Source organism: Lucilia cuprina, chromosome 2, assembly GCF_022045245.1.
Source record: "Lucilia cuprina isolate Lc7/37 chromosome 2, ASM2204524v1, whole genome shotgun sequence".
NCBI lineage: Eukaryota > Metazoa > Arthropoda > Insecta > Diptera > Calliphoridae > Lucilia > Lucilia cuprina.
In genome coordinates, this window is record NC_060950.1 from 30,848,987 (window position 1) to 30,872,778 (window position 23,792).

Below are 23,792 nucleotides of genomic sequence, written 5' to 3' on the forward strand. Positions count from 1 at the left end.
ATAGACTAGACTATAGACTAGACTATAGACTAGACTATAGACTAGACTATAGACTAGACTATAGACTAGACTATAGACTAGACTATAAACTAGACTATAGACTAAACTGTAGACTAGACAATATATACTTTATTGTAAGAAAAATTTTAACAAACATTTGTGTAAATTTCACAACCATATTACATAGTCAACAATCAGCTTACAGTGATTTTCTGTAAAATTTTCCTTAAGAGAAAAATTATTTCTAACGTTTGCGCATTATCACCAAATCCACATATTCTCAATAACCCCCCAAAAAAAATTCTTAACAAATTTTCCCTTTCTCTCATTAATATAAATACGCACATTTGGCCAACAATCACAAAAACAGCTGTTTTATTTTATTTGCCTAGGTGAATGAAAATGTTCGTATGCGTGTGCATTCACACAGGTGAGTGATTGTGATCAGCGAATTCTATAAATTCAATTCATAAGATACATACATTCCTTACTCAATCTTATGCATTCATACACAGGCATTTATATACATTTACATATGCACATATTTATTTGTTATGGATGTGTAAAATTGTTATTGTATATTTTATTCTTCTTCAAAATCAATATAAAATATTGCACACTGGGTCGGTTGTTGAGATAAGGTGCTTATAGTTCATAATAAGTAGATTGCTTTGAATTTGGATCACAAAGAAGCATCTCTGGATATGGGCAATTTTGTTCCATAGTATAGTGTATAGTCTAGTACATATTCTAGTGTATAGTTTAGTGTATAGTGTAGTGTATAGTCTAGTGTATAGTGTAGTGTATAGTGTAGTGTATAGTCTAGTGTATAGTCTAGTCTATAGTCTAGTGTATAGTCTAGTCTATAGTCTAGTCCATAGTCTAGTCTATAGTCTAGTCTATAGTCTAGTCTATAGTCTAGTCTATAGTCTAGTTTATAGTCTAGTCTATAGTCTAGTCTATAGTCTAGTCTATAGTCTAGTCTATAGTCTAGTCTATAGTCTAGTCTATAGTCTAGTTTATAGTCTAGTCTATAGTCTAGTCTATAGTCTAGTCTATAGTTTAGTCTATAGTCTAGTCTATAGTCTAGTCTAAAGTCTAGTCTAGTCTATAGTCTAGTCTATAGTCTAGTCTATAGTCTAGTCTATAGTCTAGTTCAAAGTCTCAAATATAGTCAAGTCTATAATCTAGTTTATAGTCGAGTCTACTCCACAGTCTAGTTTATAGTCTAATATATAGTATAATCTATAGCCTTAAAATAGTTTTGTTTAGAGTTTTATTCCATTTCATCCCAATGTTCATGGACTTGCAGATGTTATATGTTTAGAATTTGCGAATTGTATTCTTCATAAGAAACCCGGGTATAGGCGACTAGTATTTTATAATATTTCCATTTATTTGTGCATATGTAGGTATTTCTTACTACATATGCCAATACTTATGAATAAAATACAGAAGAAAAAAAGCTCAAACTCATTCATAACTTTGGAGATGTTATACATTTTTGTTGAAGACATACATACATATATACAAACAAATCGTATAACAAGAAAAAAGGCAATAAAATTATATAAACAAACTAAAGATTCGGACCAATTATTATGGGAATTTTATTATACCTGTTGAATCATTTTGCTATTGTTGCAAAATTAGTATGACTCTTATATCGAGTGTATGTTTGTGATAAATTATTTTGCAAATAAGATTTTCAATGATAGTTTGTTTAATGTAAAATATCAAAATAATTGACCTTTAATGTTTTTACAATAAAACAGATTTTTAAATGCTTTTAATAAGAAATTATGTCTATTATTTTCTATTTTTAAATTCTATTGTTACAGTAATTTTTGGATGAAAATTTATGAAAGAATGAAAGAATGAATGTACCAGATAAAAATGATTGTACTTTTGTTTTAAAAAGTCCCTGATGCCGGGAATTACCAGCCTACAAATCACAAATTAGATTAGATAATTTTAATTTTATAACTTATTTTTGAATTCTTTGATTTTTTTGTCTCGTTGAACTATTTTTAATTTTTCTGAGGCTGGTAGTCGGATCTAGTTTTATACTTTGTGTAAAGAACTCCAATCAGTTAACATATCTCATTTGTAGTCTAGTCTATAGTCTAGGCTATAGTCTAGTCTATAGTCTAGTCTATAGTGTAGTCTACAGTCTAGTTTATAGTGTAGTCTATAGTCTAGTCTATAGTCTAGTCTATAGTCTAGTCTATAATCTAGTCTATAGTCTAGTCTATAGTCTAGTCTATAGTCTAGTCTATAGTCTAGTCTATAGTCTAGTCTATAGTCTAGTCTATAGTGTAGTCTATAGTCTAGTCTATAGTCTAGTATTTAGTCCACTCTGTAGTATTGTCTATAGTATAGTCTATAATCTAGTAGACAGTCTATAGTCCAGTCTAGTCTAGTCATCATTCTAGTCCATAGTCTAGTCTATAGTCTAGTATATAGTCTAGTTTATAGTCTAGTTTATAGTCTAGTTTATAGTCTAGCCTATAGTCTAGTCTTTAGTTCAGTCTGTAGTCTTGTCTATAGTATAGTCTATAATCTATTCTTTAGTCTATAATCTAGTAGACAGTCTATAGTCCAGTCTAGTCTAGTCATCATTCTAGTCCATAGTCTAGTCTATAGCCTAGTTATAGTCTAGTTTATAGTCTATCGTCTAGTCTATAATCTAGTTTATGGTCTAGAGTATAGTATAGTCATGATATACATACATATGTAAGTATATCCCCTATAAAACTTTTTTTGGAATTCCAAAAGATATTCTGCCGCACTTAATCAATTCAGGCTGTGCCATGTTATGTTAAGACTGGATGTTTTTATTCTGGGAATTATAGCATGAGTCTTGGGAGTATATAACAATAATTGATGGCGACAGAAATACCTGGAAGTGTCCTTTTTATTTGCAAACAACTAAAGTTTTTTTTTAAGCTAAATGTTTAATATCTTTTGTAATAAATTCATAATATTACCTTGAAAAAGTATCAAGAAAATATTTTTTAATTGTTAATTATTTTCTAAATTAGATCTTCATTCGCTAATAGAACGTTGAGGGGTGTTCCCTTGTCGGCTTCTTAGGCATTAAAGAACTTCTTGCTGTATTAATGGCAAGGTCATTACTGCAACGATGGGAGAAGTTAATGTTTTATGACAATCGAAATACATAACAGGGGGATTCCTGTCCACCATACTATGGAATGTAGTTATGTACTTTTTACTAATCGAAAAATATATTATGAAAATTAAGACAGTCGCTTATGCTGCCGAAGTCCAAATACAGGTATCATTTAATCTCCTTGTTCCATGGAACAGGGAACATGATCAATATACAGACAACAATGTTTTTTTCTTTGAACTCTTCAAATGTAAACTATTTTGAACATAAAAATTTCTTCCTTCTCAAACTTCCCCATCGAAATGTCATTTATAATTTCCAAGAAATCAAAGACCTATTAACGTCATTGAATATGTATATGTGTGTGTCTATGCGTATTTGGAATATTTTTTTTCGATGAACAAATTAAGTTGTTTAGAAAAAAACAAGTAGTGTAAACATGTTTTCTTTTTGAAAACTTTTTTAAATTACAATAATCAAGAATATGAACTGTCAGTTAATGACCTGAAAATGAAATGAAGCCATTATTGTTAACTCACTTAACGAATGCAAAAACATGATTGTTAAAGGTCAAAAACCACAGTATTTCATAAAATAGTAATTCATTCATTAAATTGGAAAACGTACTTGTGTTTTCTTGAGTTTTTTTTATTAAACTTTATTATGCACCTCTAAATGCGAAGATGATGAATTGCGTCGTTCATTGTCTTCGTATGACATGGCAAAATGAAAATCCCTACAATTTTGTTTACCTTAAGACTTCCTGGCAATAATATAACGAATGACCCATCAAGCAATCAACTCAGAAAGAATTCTTGCCATCAAAGGCATGTGAACTGTTAAGAAAACAAATGAAATAAATAAGAAAAAAACACTAATGCAAATTTCCATAGAAGATACCAGAAAATTTTGTAAAATATCAATAACCTTTTGGTGGAAAAATATTCGCATATAAAGTGAAAATATTTACACACAAGTGCTGGGTTCGTAAAGTACCTTGATTTATCTTCAAATCGCACATTAAACAGTAAACGACTTTAAGACATCAACAAAGATTTAATTTTTATTTGAAATGCATTTTTAACAATGAAAAATAAGTTGAAAAATATGTTTAAGACTTTTTATCAGAATAACTCTTTCAGCAAAATGCCTTAAAATTCTGAAATACTAAACTTTACAGGTTTATTAAACACATTTAAGTCTAGTTTTTGAATCAGTCATAAGTAAACCTAATTAACACACTTAACTCTCATTTAATAACATTATGCTTATGGCTAAGTCTAGACAAAATCCTTTAGCTACAAAATTCTTAAAATTTTGCATACATATGTAAGTATATTTTCCTACTTATTTTATTTCCTATTAATTGTTCAGATTTCTTCTTAATTAAATTTATTTTTATTATTATTTATTGTTATACATACGTATGTATTTCGACTTACTTAGAAGGTGTCCGTCCGTCTCTCTATCAAAACTAACAAATAATGTTTTTTTTTCTTTTAGAACAAATGTTTCATATTTCTTGTTCGAACATGTGTAAATAACATAATAAATAAATAAATTCAAATTTAATATGAATATAATACGTCTTGAGAAGTAGTATTTCATAATTTTTGGTAAAATTTTATAATACCAAACACGTGCATAAATAATAAATGTTTGCTAAAATACAAAAAAAAAAAAAATATATTGAATATATTGGACAACTACAAATTTTATTGTAGAAAAACTAGGACAGTACTAGAACTGAACTAGAACAGAACTAGAACTGAACAGAACAGAACTAGAACAGAACAGAACTGAACTAGAACAGAACTAGAACAGAACTAGAACAGAACTAGAACAGAACTAGAACAGAACTAGAACAGAACTAGAACAGAACAGAACTAGAACAGAACAGAACTAGAACAGAACAGAACTAGAACAGAACAGAACTAGAACAGAAAAAATTATCAAAAATGTTTATTATTCATTTGTTTATAAAATATTTTAAAAAAAGAAAAAAAAAACATTTAAATATCATTTCATACTTAAGCATTAAAAAATTGTAAATTATTTGCACATTTTTTCTGTGTATTTTTCAAAATCCTCTTAAGATGCGACTACAATTATTATTACGTCTTGTTTTATTTCACTTTTTTGTGGTACATTTAATTTAATTAAGTATTCGTTGAACGAGTTGTTATAAAACTTATCCACATGTTGTTATTAAGGAGTTATATTTTTCTAAAGAATTGTTATTTGTAACACACTTTTGATAAAATATAAAAAATAATATTGAAAAAGAAATGTTAAATTTTTATGGAATTTTTTTCATAACAAAAGAGTTCATTGCATTATTTTTTTCAGAAATCAATAAACAAATGGCTAAATAAGTAAATACATAAGTACTTTGTTCTCGTTCCAAAATATTATTTATCTCTTATTAAATTGAAATTTTGAAAAAAATGCGTTTTTAACATAAATACTGATGTGTCTGCAAAAATTAATTATACATTTTAATTGAACAAAAGATATTAAATTGTTGCTAATATGTTTGAACTTAATTTCTTTTATATATTGACTTTATTTCATTCAAGTATTTTGAGGTACAATATATTATTAATACTGACCCCGTTAAGTCATATGGCTTGACAAATATATATAGAGAAATTAGTACGTTTAAATTTAATATTCCTTTGCGATCTGCTAAAAAAGGCCTTTCTTCGACATTTGCTTTCAGTACTTATGATTCCAACTGGGATTTTGTTCACAATACATGGTAAAGTGACTCTTAGGGTATATCTTCCATACATGGGCACACTGCAGTATAATTTTACTGCATTACACATTTCAGTAATTAGTAAATTTTTTCAGTTTCAGTATTCAGTAAAATTTTACTGAAATATTTCAGTAAACAGTAAAAAATACTGGTAATGCAAATCTTACTGAATACTGAAATTTTTTTCAGTAATCAGTAAAATTTTCAACCAAAATGCATTATTAGTAAAAAAAATATTATATATAACTTAAATTCTCATACAACTATTATCATATTGATCTCTATTACTATAATTCTATTAATAATTTAATATAAAATATAATAAATGATTCTAATAAGTTTTTATTGCCCGACAAAATTATATATATAATATTTGACCTCTTATATAAATTTATACATAGCTAAGTTCTTGTCTTTTGAAGATTAACAATCCCAAAAGGTAAAATTAATCTCACTATAGCTACTTGTAATAATATGTATAATATAAAATGTATAATATTTAAAAATACGTTGAAAATAGAATTTTCAGTAAATTATTAGTTTGTAAGGAATACTGTAAACACATTTTCAGTAATCAGTAAAATACTGCATTTTTTTGCAGTAACCAGTAAATTTAATGCAATTTTTTGCAGTAATCAGTAAAATTTACTGAATACTGAAAATTTTTTCAGTAACCAGTAAAAACTTACTAGTTAGTTAGTTAGTTAGTTTGAAAGGAGGATGTATACACATCAAATCCCAAGAAATACACCTAGGCCTCTATCGGGCCTGTTGTGCGCTCCTTAACCAGTGCCACGGGTGGGAATCGAACCCACCACCTCCGGTCTACCAGACTAGAACACTAACCACTAACCTACCGGAGGCCAAAACTTACTAAATACTGAAAAACTTTTCAGTAACCAGTAAAACTTTGCTGAATACTGAAATTTTTTTCAGTAAACAGTAAAAACTTATTTTTACTGCATTTTTACTGGTACTGCAATGTGCCCATCTATGATTTCTTCTTCTATACTCATTAGAGAAGCATTTCACTTTATACTATGGTCTATGTGTTTTTTGGTCTATTTCTTGTAAAAATTGGTGATTGTTAACGAAGTCATTCGCCAGGGTTGTACAGTATAAACTATGTGGCTAGATCACAGGTGTTGGGTTTATATATTGTTCTGTGGTTGTTATATTGATGGTTTCTTGTAGCGTTTTCGTTAGAGATGTTTATTGTTATGTTGTAGTTTATTGGTTGATAGTTATTTTGATTGCTGTATGTAGGATTTCCGTTAAAGTGTAATATTAGAACAGAACTAAAACAGAACTAAGTAGAATAGAACTAGAACAGAACTAGAACAGAACTAGAACAGAAATAGAACAGAACTAGAACAGAACTAGAACAGAACTAGAACAGAACTAGAACAGAACTAGAACAGAACTAGAACAGAACTAGAACAGAACTAGAACAGAACTAGAACAGAACTAGAACAGAACTAGAACAGAACTAGAACAGAACTAGAACAGAACTAGAACAGAACTAGAACAGAACTAGAACAGAACTAGAACAGAACTAGATCTAAACTGCAACTAAACTAGAAATGAACTAGAACAGAAGTAGAACAGAACTACAACTAAACTAAAACAAGATCTACATATGAACTAGAACTGGATTGGAACTGAACTAGTATAGTAACATACATATGTATTTTATCTTCATGTCACCCTGTTAAATGATACTTGTTGATCTTCTAATGTCGATAATATTGTTAAACACATTGTTATCAGTTTTAGCAGAGACAACAACCTAATGATTTAATGTTTGTTTGTTTTTTATAATATTTACCAACACTGTTAAAATGAGTAATTTTCTGTACTATAGGTCACTAGATCTACATCAATATTTAACTTAATTTAAAATGATTTCAAAAAGTTTTCACGATTCCGATCTTATACTTTCTTTCGTGTTTATGTCTTTACTATACGGATGCAATCTGTAAATTTCTATTTAAAAGCTATAAAGCACTAAAAACTGAAGTTCTCTACCATATCTGGCTCATACAGAGAAATCTAGCTGTCAAAATAATTTTTAAAAACACAATTTAGTGATCCCCAGATTTTCGTGATCACATGATTTAACATTATGTTTTATGACCTTATCTGATCATGTTGAGACATTAGTTTAACCTTCCATGTTAACAATGGACCCTTTGTATAACTATATGGACTTAGATGACTTGTGAACATTTTGAGAAAATGGTTTCCTTTTGGCTTATTTTCAATACAAATAGTTTACACACTAACGCGATATAGTTAGTAAGTGTTGAAAAGTTCAAGATGTTTTTAAGAAATTCATAACTAGGAAAAGGGGTTCTTGAGGGCTTTGCAAGTTTTATAATATCTAAAAACTAAGAATTAAAAACAATTTTTGTTTTCATTTCTTCATATTTTGTTAAAATTGTTTATTTCCAATTGTACATTTAAAGCTGATAAGATAAGACCTGCAACAATAAAAAATTACAAATTGTTTGTAAAGTGCATTTTATTTGTAATGAGGTCTGCTGTTTTTATTTTTTTTATTCAATATAGTTACTGTTTCTATATAAATATGGAACGTGATGTTAGAGAATAAAATATAAAAAAACAAATTTGTAACTACTTTTGTCGAACATAAATAACATTGGTGGTTATTTTCCACCACTTTATAGAAAATTGAATATAAATCCCCTTTATCGCTGTAAATATTATGGCTCTTCTAAAACACATGTCCAATGACTTGGAGACAATTGTTTTTATATATATATATTTTTTTTTTTTTTTGCTTCATATATAAACTGTATATGTCAGATATGGTAGAGTGTTAATATTATGTATGTTAGGATATGTATATAGAAACAAAATATCTAAAATTTATCGTGTAATAAAAACGACCTAAGGTAAAATTGGATGGGATAGACAACAGTTTTCAATAACAACCTAGTAACATAATTATCTAAAGCGATTAGGAGTGCTGAACAAATATACAAGAGGAACTTTTGTAAGCACGAAATGTAACCTAAATACCAATATGACCCACAACTGACTTTATAAAAGCATGAGCTAACCTAAACTAAAATCCGGTAGAATTATTTGAATATAACATCACTACAAGATTAGTGAGATCTGTTAATTAAGTAGAACCATGAGCCGTACGTCTTAACGTTAAGTATAGAAACGTTGCTGGATATTCCCCCCAATAGAAGCATTGCAAACGTTTAATTGTATTCTTGATTATTACACACAAACATCGTATACTTTCGATCTCCTACAGATGCAGATATCAACAGGAAACGTATAGCACTGCCCTTTTCATTGAAATACACAAAAATGATGTATCTTGCTAATTGGTGAGCTCTAAAATGATCCATAGGTCTGCACTGAAAACCTGATATTCGTTCCTTGTTATTACCTGGCTTTCGTCGGCAACAAGACTGAGTTTCTAAATAACGGATTATCATTTTTAAAGATGACATTTTCTACAAAATTCTTCCTATTAAGAAGCGTGTAAAATGTCCAACATAGGTGTATTTCTTAGGATCACAAAAAGTATATTTCATCTATAAACCTCCTTTAACAATGAACTATTTTAGTTGAAAATTGAATCAGAGATGGATTTTGATTAGATCTCTGACCCGACGTCTGACTTAGCTATCGCATAGTCCTCACCTTTTGGCTCGAAAACTTTAACCCTTGTCAGAACATTTGCTTCCTTGTCAATAATATCGTCATGGTCCCAATTTTCTTCTATATTCGAAATTTCTTCCATAGTTATATTATAAACATTCGGTTTGAATTGAAAACTGTACAGAAGACTAGTGTCGCAACTTAACGGTCCTTACATACCCCAAATACTTAACCCGCATTCACGGTAGCACCTTATAAGGATCATATAATTTTGCCAGCTCATCTCATCTACTAGGTATTTCGTTTTTAATCTCAAACCCTGATCTACAATAAGGATAATGTAAAGCAGCACTCCTTTCTAAAAAAAACTCCCCTTTCTGAATTCTTTAAACAAAGTCAGCGCTTTATTTATTCATCATTTATTATATACCTGTTTTTCATAAATAAATGATAACTAACATATTGATGTTTTTTATAAATCTTCTGCTAAATATAGAATATTTTTTTTTGTATTTTTTATCTTATGCACTGATCCCTTCAAAATGTTTATGAACTTTTGTAACCTTCAAATTTGTTAAATTTATGACTTCAATTTTATTTTTTGTTTTATTAGAATTAATTATTTGGTGTAGTTTTTTGTTTCGTATGCAATAAATGATTAAAAACATGTTTATTGAACATTGTTAATGACATTATTATAACATCGAATTGAGAGCTATATTAGAGGTGACCAGCTTGTCAGATGAAAATCAAGGTTCAAATAGTCTAGACTATATTTCACTACCTTTAGTCTAGTCTATATTCCATTCTATAGTCTAGTCTATAGTCTAGTCTATAGTCTAGTCTATAGTCTAGTCTATAGTCTAGTCTATAGTCTAGTCTATAGTCTAGTCTATAGTCTAGTCTATAGTCTAGTCTATAGTCTAGTCTATAGTCTAGTCTATAGTCTAGTCTATAGTCTAGTCTATAGTCTAGTCTATAGTCTAGTCTATAGTCTAGTCTATAGTCTAATCTATAGTCTAGTCTATAGTCTAGACTATAGTCTAGTTTAGGCAGACCACCGTGATTAATTCTCATAACCTGGACTTGACATCTCAGGGACTTGATTAATTAGATCAAACTTACTTATGTCGTGAGTTGTCTTAAAATCTGGTCACCTTCGATTGTAAGAGAGACAATGTGAAGTGTGTCAGGCTCTGAGTAAAACACATTGCTGTTAAATAATTATTAGTTTTGTTTTTTTATTGGTTTACAAGCAACAACCACAATAACAATTTAATATTAACAAGTTCACAATTTATCGGCCAGAATTTTAACCTTGTTTAACACTTTAGGGGTGTAATTGAATATGCCTATAATTGGCATAATAAATTATTTTTAGCCAACACTAAGTTAACTAGTAAGTAACTATACAAATATTTGCAATAATTCTAGCATGAAAGATATAACAGAGAAAATGAATGATATATTTAAAAAGGAATGCCTAAGTTAGGTAAATTGGAACAAGAATAAAGAAAGAACTTTATTATTTTCAAGGTTTCTGTGATAAATTTTACTTTCATTAGACCTAGAACTTTCTATACTTCAATCAAATTATGCATAAATACCGCCTGCATTAGTGGGGCTCTCTTGTATGGAAATTTTTCCAATTACTTTTCTAAACAGATTTAAATGTCATTGTTTGTCAATGTCATTTAATACCTTTTTCATTGTGTATCTTTGGTAAATTTGTTAATAATACTTGCTTTTTATCAATTAAGCAAAAGTCAAAAACACATTTGATGCCTTACAGTCCGAATTTAAGTGCAACATGAGAAATGCAATAAATCTTATACGATCAACGTTGTGGCTAGACATTTATCCCTGAAAATTCTAAGAGATTTTTAAAAATTTGAAATCGTTTTAAGAAAAATTTCAAATTCAAAATCCTTTTTAATTAGTTAAACTATTTAATGGAAGAAATTCGAAATAGAAAACATAGGGGATCTGCTTAAAACTGTATTGCCAAACCTTCATGTCTTTAACATTGCGTGTGACACTCCAATTAAATTAAAGGAAATAATAAAATATCAACATAAAAAAAGAGAAAATAAAGTTCACTTTTACATTTGGTGGTCTTTTCTAATTCACATAAAATTTATTATTTTCGATTAAAAATAATTGTATAATTTAATTTTGATGACTTTGTTAGCCCATTTCCCAAACATTATAAAATTTGATTATGAAAAAAACTTAAAAAACAAATTTAATTTGAATGATTGATTTGATTGTTCGGGCAATTGTGGAAAAAAATATGAGTGTTAAATGTTAGAAAAAAAATTGATTTTCTTATTTGTAGTTTTTCAATCAAAGATAATAAAAGAAATATCTTAAAGGTAATTTATTTTTGAAGTTAATTTAATCACGCCACTACCATCATCAGTGCGACCATTGTTAACACGAAACTTATAGAATTTTTTCTTGGACATTTCAATCACTTTATGAGTGACACTTTAGGAAAAAAGTGTCATTTCTTTATATCAGATTAGAAATTTCTTTATGGGAATAATAAATAATTTATGATTACTTGACGACAAACTATTAGTATAACTAACGATTGTAATTATTAAATTAAATTTATAAAATAAAACTATTAACACTCGTGGTAACACGATTTCAGGTAGATAAACTTTTCTGAACAAAATTTTAAAATTTTCTTTTAAAAAAAGAGCAGATTATTTGTGGCCCATATAAAGATAAGAAGTAGTTATAGGCCTATAAAATCTTTTAAGAATTTCAAGTGGAATTTATAAATGTTTCTTAGCGTTGACATCTAAAAGTGTTGTATTAATGTCAAACGTTATCAAGAAATATTTTATTTATTAATTATTGTTAATAATGTTGGAAACATTTTGATAAAATTATAAAGCTAAAACTACGATATTAGTAACAGCAAATAAACTAGAACTAAACTAGAACTGAACTAGAACTGAACTAGAACTGAACTGAACTAGAACTGAACTAGAACTGAACTAGAACTGAACTAGAACTGAACTAGAACTGAACTAGAACTGAACTAGAACTTAACTAGAACTGAACTAGAACTGAACTAGAACTGAACTAGAACTGAACTAGAACTGAACTAGAACTGAACTAGAACTGAACTAGAACTGAACTAGAACTGAACTAGAACTGAACTAGAACTGAACTAGAACTGAACTAGAACTGAACTAGAACTGAACTAGAACTGAACTAGAACTGAACTAGAACTGAACTAGAACTGAACTAGAACTGAACTAGAACTGAACTAGAAAAATTATAAAGCTAAAACTACGATATTAGTAACAGCAAATAAACTAGCAAATAAACTAGAACTAAACTAGAACTGAACTAGAACTGAACTGAACTAGAACTGAACTAGAACTGAACTAGAACTGAACTAGAACTGAACTAGAACTGAACTAGAACTGAACTAGAACTGAACTAGAACTGAACTAGAACTGAACTAGAACTGAACTAGAACTGAACTAGAACTCAACTAGAACTCAACTAGAACTCAACTAGAACTCAACTAGAACTCAACTAGAACTGAACTAGAACTGAATTAGAACTGAACTAGAACTGAACTAGAACTAAACTAGAACTGATCTAGAGCTGAACTAAAACTGATGTAGAATGGAACTATAGATACAGCTTATATAATTCTGAAAGATTCAGAAGTAATTTTCTTTTTAAACTACTAAAAAATCCATGATTACTGCTTCAAATTATTAAGATGTCTGGATTTCGATCTGGTGCTATGCTTAACTACAACTACAACTGAACTAGAACTGAAATAGAACTGAACTAGAACTGAACTAGAACTAGTAAAACTGAAGTAGAACTGATGTAGAACTGAACTATCATATATTATATGTAATTCTGAAAGATTCAGAAGTAATTTTGTTTTTAGAAAAAATCGATTTCGATCTATTGCCATGCTTCAAAAGGAGGCAAGATTTATCTGGTTTTATAAACAAATACATGTTTGTTATTAATTTTAATAAAATTTTATGCAAATTATATTCATACACTTGGGAATATTTCTCAGAATTGAAAATTGTATTTGTATTTCACCTCACATCACATCTCCTCCTACTGCCAATCGGTGATTTGTATAGATTTTAAATCATTTTATAAATATTTCTCTCCAAAACGACATATGTATGTATTTTTTGATAAAATGTTCGTTTATTTCCCAAATCGCTCACTATCGGCTATCATTTTAAAGCCACGTGCTTTTGTTTTCAGTGACCTATATTTTATGGAAAGGTAAAATTAACTGAAAAACTGGGAAACGAAACATTATAATAAGCTACATGCCACAAAAGCGTGTAATTCATTTAAAACAACATTTTGTGGCAAAAACGAGAATATATAAATTTTTTTATTGAAACAGTTTGTTGTTTTCAGTAGTTTGAACAGCAAGCACATTTATTGCGTCAACCTTTGCATTCTCTTGTGTGTGAAGATGAATCCAAAGTCCATTTATTCAACTTTCTTGTTTGCCACAAGAAACAAAAACGGAAAAATTATAAAAACAAAATATATTCATACATACATATGTGTGTATGTATTTATGTTCATACATACAGATGTTTTCAGTTTCGCCTGCAACTCATGGGGGATTTTCATTTGTTTATATCTCTAAGTACACAATACATATCTATTATATATAAACGTGTGCTAAATTTTTTTAGTCAATATATTATACAACTTTTTATTACCATCTGAAAGAGCTTCCAGCTCGATATGTTTTAGCTTAAACTCTACATTGTTTTAGATGACATCTTACAGACATCGAAGAGACTAAAATAAAATATCTCTTTTCTCCTTAAGGTCATTATAAGACTGTTTACCATTACACTTATGTAGTTGGTTAACGGGACACTGCAATGTATATAGTAATGAGGTTGCAAACGATCTAGCTAGATAAGGTTCAAACCTTGATATATATTTGCTACAGGGAAATGTCGGTAAAACCACCCATATCAAAGGCCTAATGGCAAAAACTTTGTAAGATTATGTAGATAACTAAAGGACTGGATAAATGGGATATTACTCAATTAGCGGCTTTATCAGTAAGTGGGACAGTATTTAAAGGACTATTGCAGGTTATGTGAAGACGTAGAGGAATTTGAGATTACAGAGCAAATAATTCGCCACTGTTCTAAGATACAGAATCTCAGATTGAAATGGCCGATGAAAAGATTCCATGACGATCTGGAGGAATTTGAGGAACTTAACCCTCTTAGTCTACTGCGTTTGAGTAAGGTAAATCGGCATTTCTTCGATTGGGTCTTATAGGAACATTACGATTATCTCGCTGTTCTTCCTTTAGGAAATTAATTGGGTGATCATTTTCTCATATCTTGTAAACCATTCGTAATTTTGATTTATTCTCTATGGGTATGTTGTTGCTCTTATCACAAAGAGAGTAAATTAAAATTTCGAACGGTTTGCAAGCTATGAGCCTGAGAAAATTGTTACGTTTCTCAAAATTAACGACGAGGGCCCAAATCTTTGGGGACTATATAATAAAAAAGTGTATGACATTGGGCAAAACTGGAAGTCTTCTTATATTTGGTATTTTATATGGTTATTTTTTCGTGTTGCACTGTGTTAAAAAATAAATGATTTTAGACTGGATCTTGTTCGTAAGCTATTCCTAAGTAACGATCAATTTGTAGACTCTTAAAGAAATCACGCTTAATCCGCTTGAAACGCTTGAAAGCTTTTATGTGCTTTATAGTTTTGTTTCTGTTTAGAAAACACAATGCTTCTCAAAATTATTCTTGTCTGCAATTAAACATGTCTTTTGGACCAGCCTATGGTAATTCCATAAAATTATTTAGCCACTTTAGGGTGTTTGTATTGTCACCTATATATTTAATAATTTTCAATTTAACACTCCTTGGCATTGATTCCGCTGGCCATGTAAGTGTGCCCAATGAAAGTATTCCACATCATGAGGAAACAATTGCATTTACGCATAAATTAATAAATAAATAACAAGAAAAAGTTTTTTTAGGTTATTTTTTTTCTTAAGCTTTTTTATGCAATAAAGCTTCCGTTGCAACTGCATTTTTTTCTTGTTGTTATTGTTGTTTATTTTTGTAACTTAAGTTTTTATTTTATGGCATTCTTATCAAATCAACACGTATCACCACTCACTTTTTGTTTGACGAGGGTTAACGTAGAAGGTCTTTAAAAGTTATTCACTTTTGTATAAATACAGATAAGAAAATATTTAATAAAACTTAAAACACTGTGAGAAGTAAAGTTTTCCCAAGGATTAGGCGATACTTAATGCGAATGTGTATGACTTTATATATTCCTGACTTCACTGGCCAATATTCTCAAAACCTCAAAAAGGATTTGAAAGAGACACCCCAATACAATAGAATACACAAATAAACGAAGGAAATTAATCCGAAAAACTTTCCCACTTGCTCTCGTATACTATTTTAATAGACAGACTATATATAAAGTAATAAAAATAAAAACTGGTATTTGCGGTTTAAAAAACAATTACAAAGCGAAAAAAACACATTTAACTGCAATACAATTGCAACGATTTCATGGATTTAAACAACTGCAACAGCAACCAAAAAACACAAACTATGCAGTTGTTTGTTGTTTTCAGCCTTAAAATAAATACAAAATAACAACACACTCGTTGAACAGGTTTCTGCATGCCATTGTATACTATAAACAACAACAAAACAAAAAAACACAAGTCAGACGTGGTCTATCAGCTGTTTTCTACTTTCCGAAAGTAGTTCAAGTTTTTTAAGTATATTTTCATATGGTTGCTTAAATAATTTGTTGTTTTTGTAGCTTTTGTTTTTCTGTTTTTGTTGTTGTTATTACTTTACTATTGTGTCATCAAACCAGACGGCCTATTTTTCTTCTAGTAGTTTTATTTTGTTTGGGTTTTTGAAGCGAAAGCTTTACAAGAAGTGTATTTGTTGTTGTGGTTAAACTGCAATCAAATACCTATGTTATGTAAAGGTCAAAGTTCTTTTCTAAGTAATTTACTAACTCTCTTTTGCATATTTTTCTTTGTGTTTATTGTTATCTCACTTGTTAAACGCTTGGTTGGTGAGTTGCAGTAAGTTGAAATGCATTTGAGACTGTTGCTGTTCTTTTAGTTTCAATGTTATGTAGTTGTCAAGTTGCTGTAATTTAACATAAATTTTATAACATAAAGGATATTTAACAGTATTACCTGTGTTCTGTAAAACATTTACAGTGGATTGCTGGAACCGCTGGATATGAATTTAATTCACACTAACGAACTATCCATCGCTATCTATCTATCTATCTATCTATCTATCTATCTATCTATCTATCTATCTATCTATCTATCTATCTATCTATCTATCTATCTATCTATCTATCTATCTATCTATCTATCTATCTATCTATCTATCTATCTATCTATCTACCTACCTATCTATCTATCTATCTATCTATCTATCTATCTATCTATCTATCTACCTGTCTATCTATCTATCTATCTATCTATCTATCTATCTATCTATCTATCTATCTATCTATCTATCTATCTATCTATCTATCTATCTATCTATCTATCTATCTATCTATCTATCTATCTATCTATCTATCTATCTATCCATCCATCCATCTATCTATCTATCTATCTATCTATCTATCTATCTATCTATCTATCTATCTATCTATCTATCTATCTATCTATCTATCTATCTATCTATCTATCTACCTATCTATCTATCTATCTATCTATCTATCTATCTATCTATCTATCTATCTATCTATCTATCTATCTATCTATCTATTTATCTATCTATCTGTCTATCTATCTATCTATCTATCTATCTATCTATCTATCTATCTATCTATCTATCTATCTATCTATCTATCTATCTATCTATCTATCTATCTATCTATCTATCTATCTATCTATCTATCTATCTATCTATCTATCTATCTATATATCTATCTATCTATCTATCTATCTATCTATCTATCTATCCATCCATCCATCCATCTATCTATCTATCTATCTATCTATCTATCTATCTATCTATCTATCTATCTATCTATCTATCTATCTATCTATCTATCTATCTATCTATCTATCTATCTATCTATCTATCTATCTATTGTCCAATAAAGTGGGGCTTCGATAAAATTTCAAAAACAAGTTGATGTAGGTATATAAAATTCAAACTAATATGTCCACTGTCCTAGTTATCCTATTGTTAACATTCTCTATAACCAACAGTTTCTTTAATACATTACATATAACTGTTAACGAAAAAAGCTTTTCACACTGTATTCTATAACCTTATTATACCAGAAATCTGTTAAGTTAATGTAAACAAACATCTGATAAACACATGCGCTTTTGTAAATGTGAGTAAAAGAGATGTATACAAAATCTGAACAAACAAAACAATCAAAAATACGAGAATATACTAGAACGCAACAATATTTCTGTACACTAATGCGAGAAATGTTCCTTTCTTTTTGGAGCTCGAAACAATCACCACAATAAATAAAAAAAAAATTCAAACAAAGATAAACATTTGTATTCTTATTGGAACTGAAGAATAGAATGAAAAGAACAACATAATATTATTAAATAAATAAAATTGAATGATAAATGGGACGACAATATTAGCTAATAAGGGAAAAATACCAATTAGTAACAAATGTTTATGTAAATTATAGTAGAATAATAAATATGTTTGTTTGTAAGTGCTGAATATGATAACAAACAAAAAAATATACATTCTACTCCAATTAAGGCAATATGTTGTTGTTATTTTTTGCTTATATTTATATGTACATTAATCTTATCAATTCATACTTTTTTCAATTTACAGCTAACGACATGAAAACATACAAAATCATAGCTGAATAAAAATTTTAATCTGGTAAAGGGAATTTCAATTGTAGTTCCATTCTACTTCAGTTCTAGTTCCATTCTAGTTCAGTTCTAGTTCAGTTCTAATTCAGTTCTAGTTCAGTTCTAGTTCAGTTCTAGTTCAGTTCTAGTTCAGTTCTAGTTTAGTTCTAGTTCAGTTCTAGTTCAGTTCTAGTTCAGTTCTAGTTCAGTTCTAGTTCAGTTCTAGTTCAGTTCTAGTTCAGTTCTAGTTCAGTTCTAGTTCAGTTCTAGTTCAGTTCTAGTTTAGTTCTAGTTCAGTTCTAGTTCAGTTCTAGTTCAGAGTTTCTAGTTCAGTTCTAGTTCAGTTCTAGTTCAGTTCTAGTTCAGTTCTAGTTCAGTTCTAGTTCAGTTCTAGTTCAGTTCTAGTTCAGTTCTAGTTCAGTTCTAGTTCAGTTCTAGTTCAGTTCTAGTTCAGTTCAGTTCTAGTTCAGTTCTAGTTCAGTTCTAGTTCAGTTCTAGTTCAGTTCAGTTCTAGTTCAGTTCTAGTTCAGTTCTAGTTCAGTTCTAGTTCAGTTCTAGTTCAGTTCTAGTTCAGTTCTAGTTCAGTTCTAGTTCAGTTCTAGTTCAGTTCTAGTTCAGTTCTAGTTCAGTTCTAGTTCAGTTCTAGTTCAGTTCTAGTTCAGTTCTAGTTCAGTTCTAGTTTTAGTTCAGTTCTAGTTCAGTTCTAGTTCAGTTCTAGTTCAGTTCTAGTTTAGTTCTAGTTCAGTTCTAGTTCAGTTCTAGTTCAGTTCTAGTTCAGTTCTAGTTCAGTTCTAGTTCAGGTCTAGTTCAGTTCTAGTACAGTTCTAGTTCAGTTCTAGTTCAGTTCTAGTTCAGTTCTAGTTCAGTTCTAGTTCAGTTATAGTTCAGTTCTAGTTCTAGTTCAGTTCTAGTTCAGTTCTAGTTTTGTTTTAGTTCACTACTAGTTCATTTCTAGTTCAGTCCAATTCATATCTTGTCCTATTTTTTGTCGTTAGCTGTTTATGAATTCCCTTAAACAACAACATAAAGCTCAATTTAAATGTTAACAACACTTTATTGCTTGCACTTTAGTTAAATTAAAGAAACTGCATTATTACTCACTCATAAGAAACGTTCTTCTCACTGTCTCTCCCTTTCGCTCTTGCACTCTCTCTAATAGCAACAGCAGCAGTATCTGAGCAAGTGCGTGCTTTAATATTTTTAGAGTGAGTGTGTGTTATCACTTAAACACTAATATGTACAAACATTCGAATACACCAACCACAATTTATGTATATTGTTGATGTGAGATTAACTCATTGACTGTCATCGTCTCTACCATTTAGTGGATAGTGTATGTATATATAGGATTGTGAGTGTGTATTGCAGTTGACTGAAGTAGAGAAGTTGTATAAAATGTGCTGCTGCGTCAACCTCTGCTGCCATTGTATATTCCGTGTTCTATCGTTTACTGTGTGTACATTTAGCGATAAAGAAAATTTCCAAGAGCTTCGAAAAATTGAGAAAAAGTCTATGTTACACAGCTGAAAACATTCACAAGCTATCCTAACTTCGTAGAGGATGGGCGTCCAGTTTTCGTGCTCCGTCGCGTATATTTAAAAAAAATCATATTTTTATAAAATATTAAAAAAATCTAAACTCTGTATACATTTTTTTGTTGTAAAATACAAAAATATATATTCATTCTGAAAAATAAAAAAAATAAAACAACAACAACCGTTGCTAGTGTTTAAAAAAATTAAAAAACACGCGTTTTTTGAAAATAAATTAAAACAAAAACTAAAAAGTGAAATGTATTAATTATTAAAAAAACAAAACTTTAAAAAACACCTCACAAAACAAACAAAAATAACGAGTACCTTTTCAAAAAATCATCCAATTACAACAACTTTAGTACAAATCTACAGCATCCTGTTCTAACCAGCAACGTCTTATCCTTGACCTTCAAATTATTAAAGAAATTAATTGTTTTTCCAAAACTTTATAAATAAAAAACAGAAAAAATGGCTTTACGTTGTGCTGGTCTTTTCCTAGGCAAAGAGCTCGCCTCCGCCTCTAAACAACTGCGCTCCTTCAGCACCACCCCTGCTGTGATGGGCGGTTTCTTGAAAAACTCCCCCAACACTGCTTTGGACAAATCGATTTTGGATCGTTATCGCAAATTGGAAACCCCCAGCGATCGTGTTCAAGCCACCTACTTGTGGATCGATGGTACTGGTGAAAATATCCGTTTGAAGGATCGTGTTTTGGACAAAATCCCCACTGGTGTAGAAGATTTGCCCAACTGGCAATACGATGGCAGTTCCACCTACCAGGCAGTTGGCGAAAATTCCGACACCACATTGGTGCCCCGTGCCATTTACAAGGATCCCTTCAAGCCCGGCAAGAATGATATTATTGTCATGTGTGATACTTATTTGGCTGATGGCAGTGCCACTAAATCCAACAAACGTGCTGCTTTGCAAGCTGCCATCGATAAGGTGACTGATCATGAACCCTGGTTCGGCATTGAACAAGAATACACTTTATTAGATGTGGATGGCCGTCCCTTCGGCTGGCCCGCCAATGGCTTCCCTGCACCTCAAGGTCCCTACTACTGTGGTGTTGGTGCTGACCGTGTATATGCCCGTGATTTGGTGGAGGCTCATGCTGTCGCCTGTTTGTATGCTGGTATCGATTTTGCCGGCACTAATGCCGAAGTTATGCCCGCCCAATGGGAATACCAGGTGGGTCCCAGTCTAGGCATTAAGGCCAGCGATGATTTGTGGGTGTCTCGTTATATTTTGCATCGCATAGCCGAAGAATTCGGCGTGGTGGTAACCTTCGATCCCAAACCCATGGAGGGACAATGGAACGGCGCTGGCGCCCACACCAATTTCTCCACCAAAGCCATGCGTGCCGATGGCGGCATGAAGGCCATCGAAGAGGCCATCAACAAATTGAGCAAACGTCATGAACGTCACATCAAGGCCTACGATCCCAAAGAGGGCAAGGACAACGAACGCCGTCTGGTGGGACGCTTGGAAACCTCCAGCATTGACAAATTCTCCTGGGGTGTAGCCAATCGTGCTGTCAGTGTACGTGTGCCTCGTGGTGTAGCCACTGCTGGCAAGGGCTACTTTGAAGATCGCCGTCCCAGTTCCAATTGTGATCCTTATGCTGTCTGCGATGCTCTCGTAAGAACCTGTTTGTTGAATGAATAAGTTAACAGAGTTTAGAGCTAATCACAACTCCAATCACTATCTATCACATCATCCAACTTCTCTCCCTCTTCAGACAAGAGTAAAAGGGTAGAGAACTTTATTAAAATAACAACAAAAACAACATTAACTATTATTATATTAATATTATATTATTAGTACTCATTTTTTTAAAGACAACTAAGCAAATTAAACATTAAATCAAATTTCGTAAAAAATGAGTTTATTCCATTGAATATTTCCTTCAACCTAATCCCCTATATCCCCCGAAAAAAATGAAAAAAAACACCCGCCAACAATTTATATTATAATAAAAACATGATGATTATCTTAATAAGAAGGGACTTTTTTAAATAAGAGAACAAATTCTAAACTATTATCTATTTTTTTATTTTATTTGTATATAGTTAAACAAAAAAAAAAAAAAACAACTACAAATATAGTTTTATTAAAAACAAAAGAAATTCCTTTAATGTAAAAAATAATAATTGAAAACATCCTTTTTTATACATACAAACATAAACCTCCCTAAAAATAAATATAATTTTTAAAAAATTTGTTACTAATTTTCTTTTTTTGTTTTTTTGAGTAAATTATATAATTTTTTTATTATTTTTTATAGCATTTAATTTAAATCTGCCATAAATTTTATTATAATTAATAATTATAAAAAGAAAAATGTATTTTTATTATAAAAAAATATAAGCGAAAAAAATATTGAAAAAAATCTAAATGGCTGCACAATTTTATTTCTTACTATTAAATACTTTCAGAAAATATAAAATTTTCTATATTTTTTGTTTTATAAACAAAAACCGTTATATCTCCCCCATGCCTCTCTCCCACAAACAACAGAAATTAAATTTAAAAAAAACTCAATTTTTACAGTATTTTTTCTTAAATTTTAAAAATATTTCAAAATCAAGTAAATAACAAATTGTTGAAAATTTTAACTAAAAAATATCTTGTAAGAAATTGTTGTAAAATTAACAAAATATTTAAAAATGACACAACAAAAGTGAAAAATTAAAAATTTAAAAATAAAAAAAAACATTACAAAACATATTCACTAAATTACTACACCCCACATATTATAGTTGTTAGTTTTGTGGCAAAAACAAAAGAAAAAAATATCATGAAAAAAAAACAAAAATAAATATAAAATGAACAAAATATTCTAAAAATATTAAATTGTTTTTATTGCTAAATACTATAACAGACAGTCTTCTATACAAATATCTGTCCCACAGTAAAGTATTTTTTTTTTCATAAAAATAGTTTTCTAGCTTTCGTTTGTCATTTACTATCTCGTTTTAGTCGAATTTCGTTAGCTTTTGTGAAACCGGAAGAGTTTCAGTCACTAATGAGATCATTGATCTCATTTTAATCTAAGTCTTAAAATTAGTGCTGCCAGAGAAATTTCTTTTCAAATTCCTAAACATAAAAGTATCTTATTTAATCCGATTTATATAAATTGCTATATGTAGAAGTAAATCAAATCATAAATTATATAATGTTAGGATTCAGAGAAAAGAAAACTGTTTTCTATATCCAATCTATAGTCTAGTCTATAGTCTAATTGTCTAGTCTAAAGTCTAGTCTAAAGTGTAGTCTATAGTATAGACTATAGTCTAGTCTATAGCCTAGTCTATAGTCTATAATCTAGTCTATAGTCTAGTCTATAGTCTAGTCTATAGTCTAGTCTATAGTCTAGTCTATAGTCTAGTCTATAGTCTAGTCTATAGTCTAGTCTATAGTCTAGTCTATAGTCTAGTCTATAGTCTAGTCTATAGTCTAGTCTATAGTCTATAGTCCAGTTTATAGTCTAGTCTATAGTCTAGTCTATAGTCTAGTCTATAGTCTAGTCTATAGTCTAGTGTGTAGTTTATATTCCAGTCCATAGTCTATTCTGTAATTAAGTCTATAGTATATGAACTTAAGTCTAGTCTATAATGTATTGTAAAGTATAGGCTTTATATGTTTGTTTGATGCTTCGTTCCTAAGTTAGTCGCTAGTGGGTGTTGAATCAAAGCCGGGATGACAGAAATGACCTAAATCAGCAAAGATTCTCTGATTCCAAAAAAAAACTTTTCTGATAAATTATGACTTCAAGAATTAAATTTCGACAAATTATTA

At 29.9% G+C, this 23,792-nt stretch overlaps 1 protein-coding gene across 1 annotated transcript; it reads left to right on the forward strand.

Annotated features, from left to right (window-relative positions):
- The first annotated feature begins 19,878 nt into the window (after window positions 1-19,878).
- LOC111676413 (glutamine synthetase 1, mitochondrial) lies at window positions 19,879-22,022 on the forward strand. The gene has a single exon (XM_023437330.2). It carries the CDS (start codon window positions 20,460-20,462, stop codon window positions 21,657-21,659), a length of 1,200 nt encoding a protein of 399 aa, XP_023293098.1. The 5' UTR covers window positions 19,879-20,459; the 3' UTR covers window positions 21,660-22,022.
- The last annotated feature ends 1,770 nt before the right edge of the window (window positions 22,023-23,792 follow it).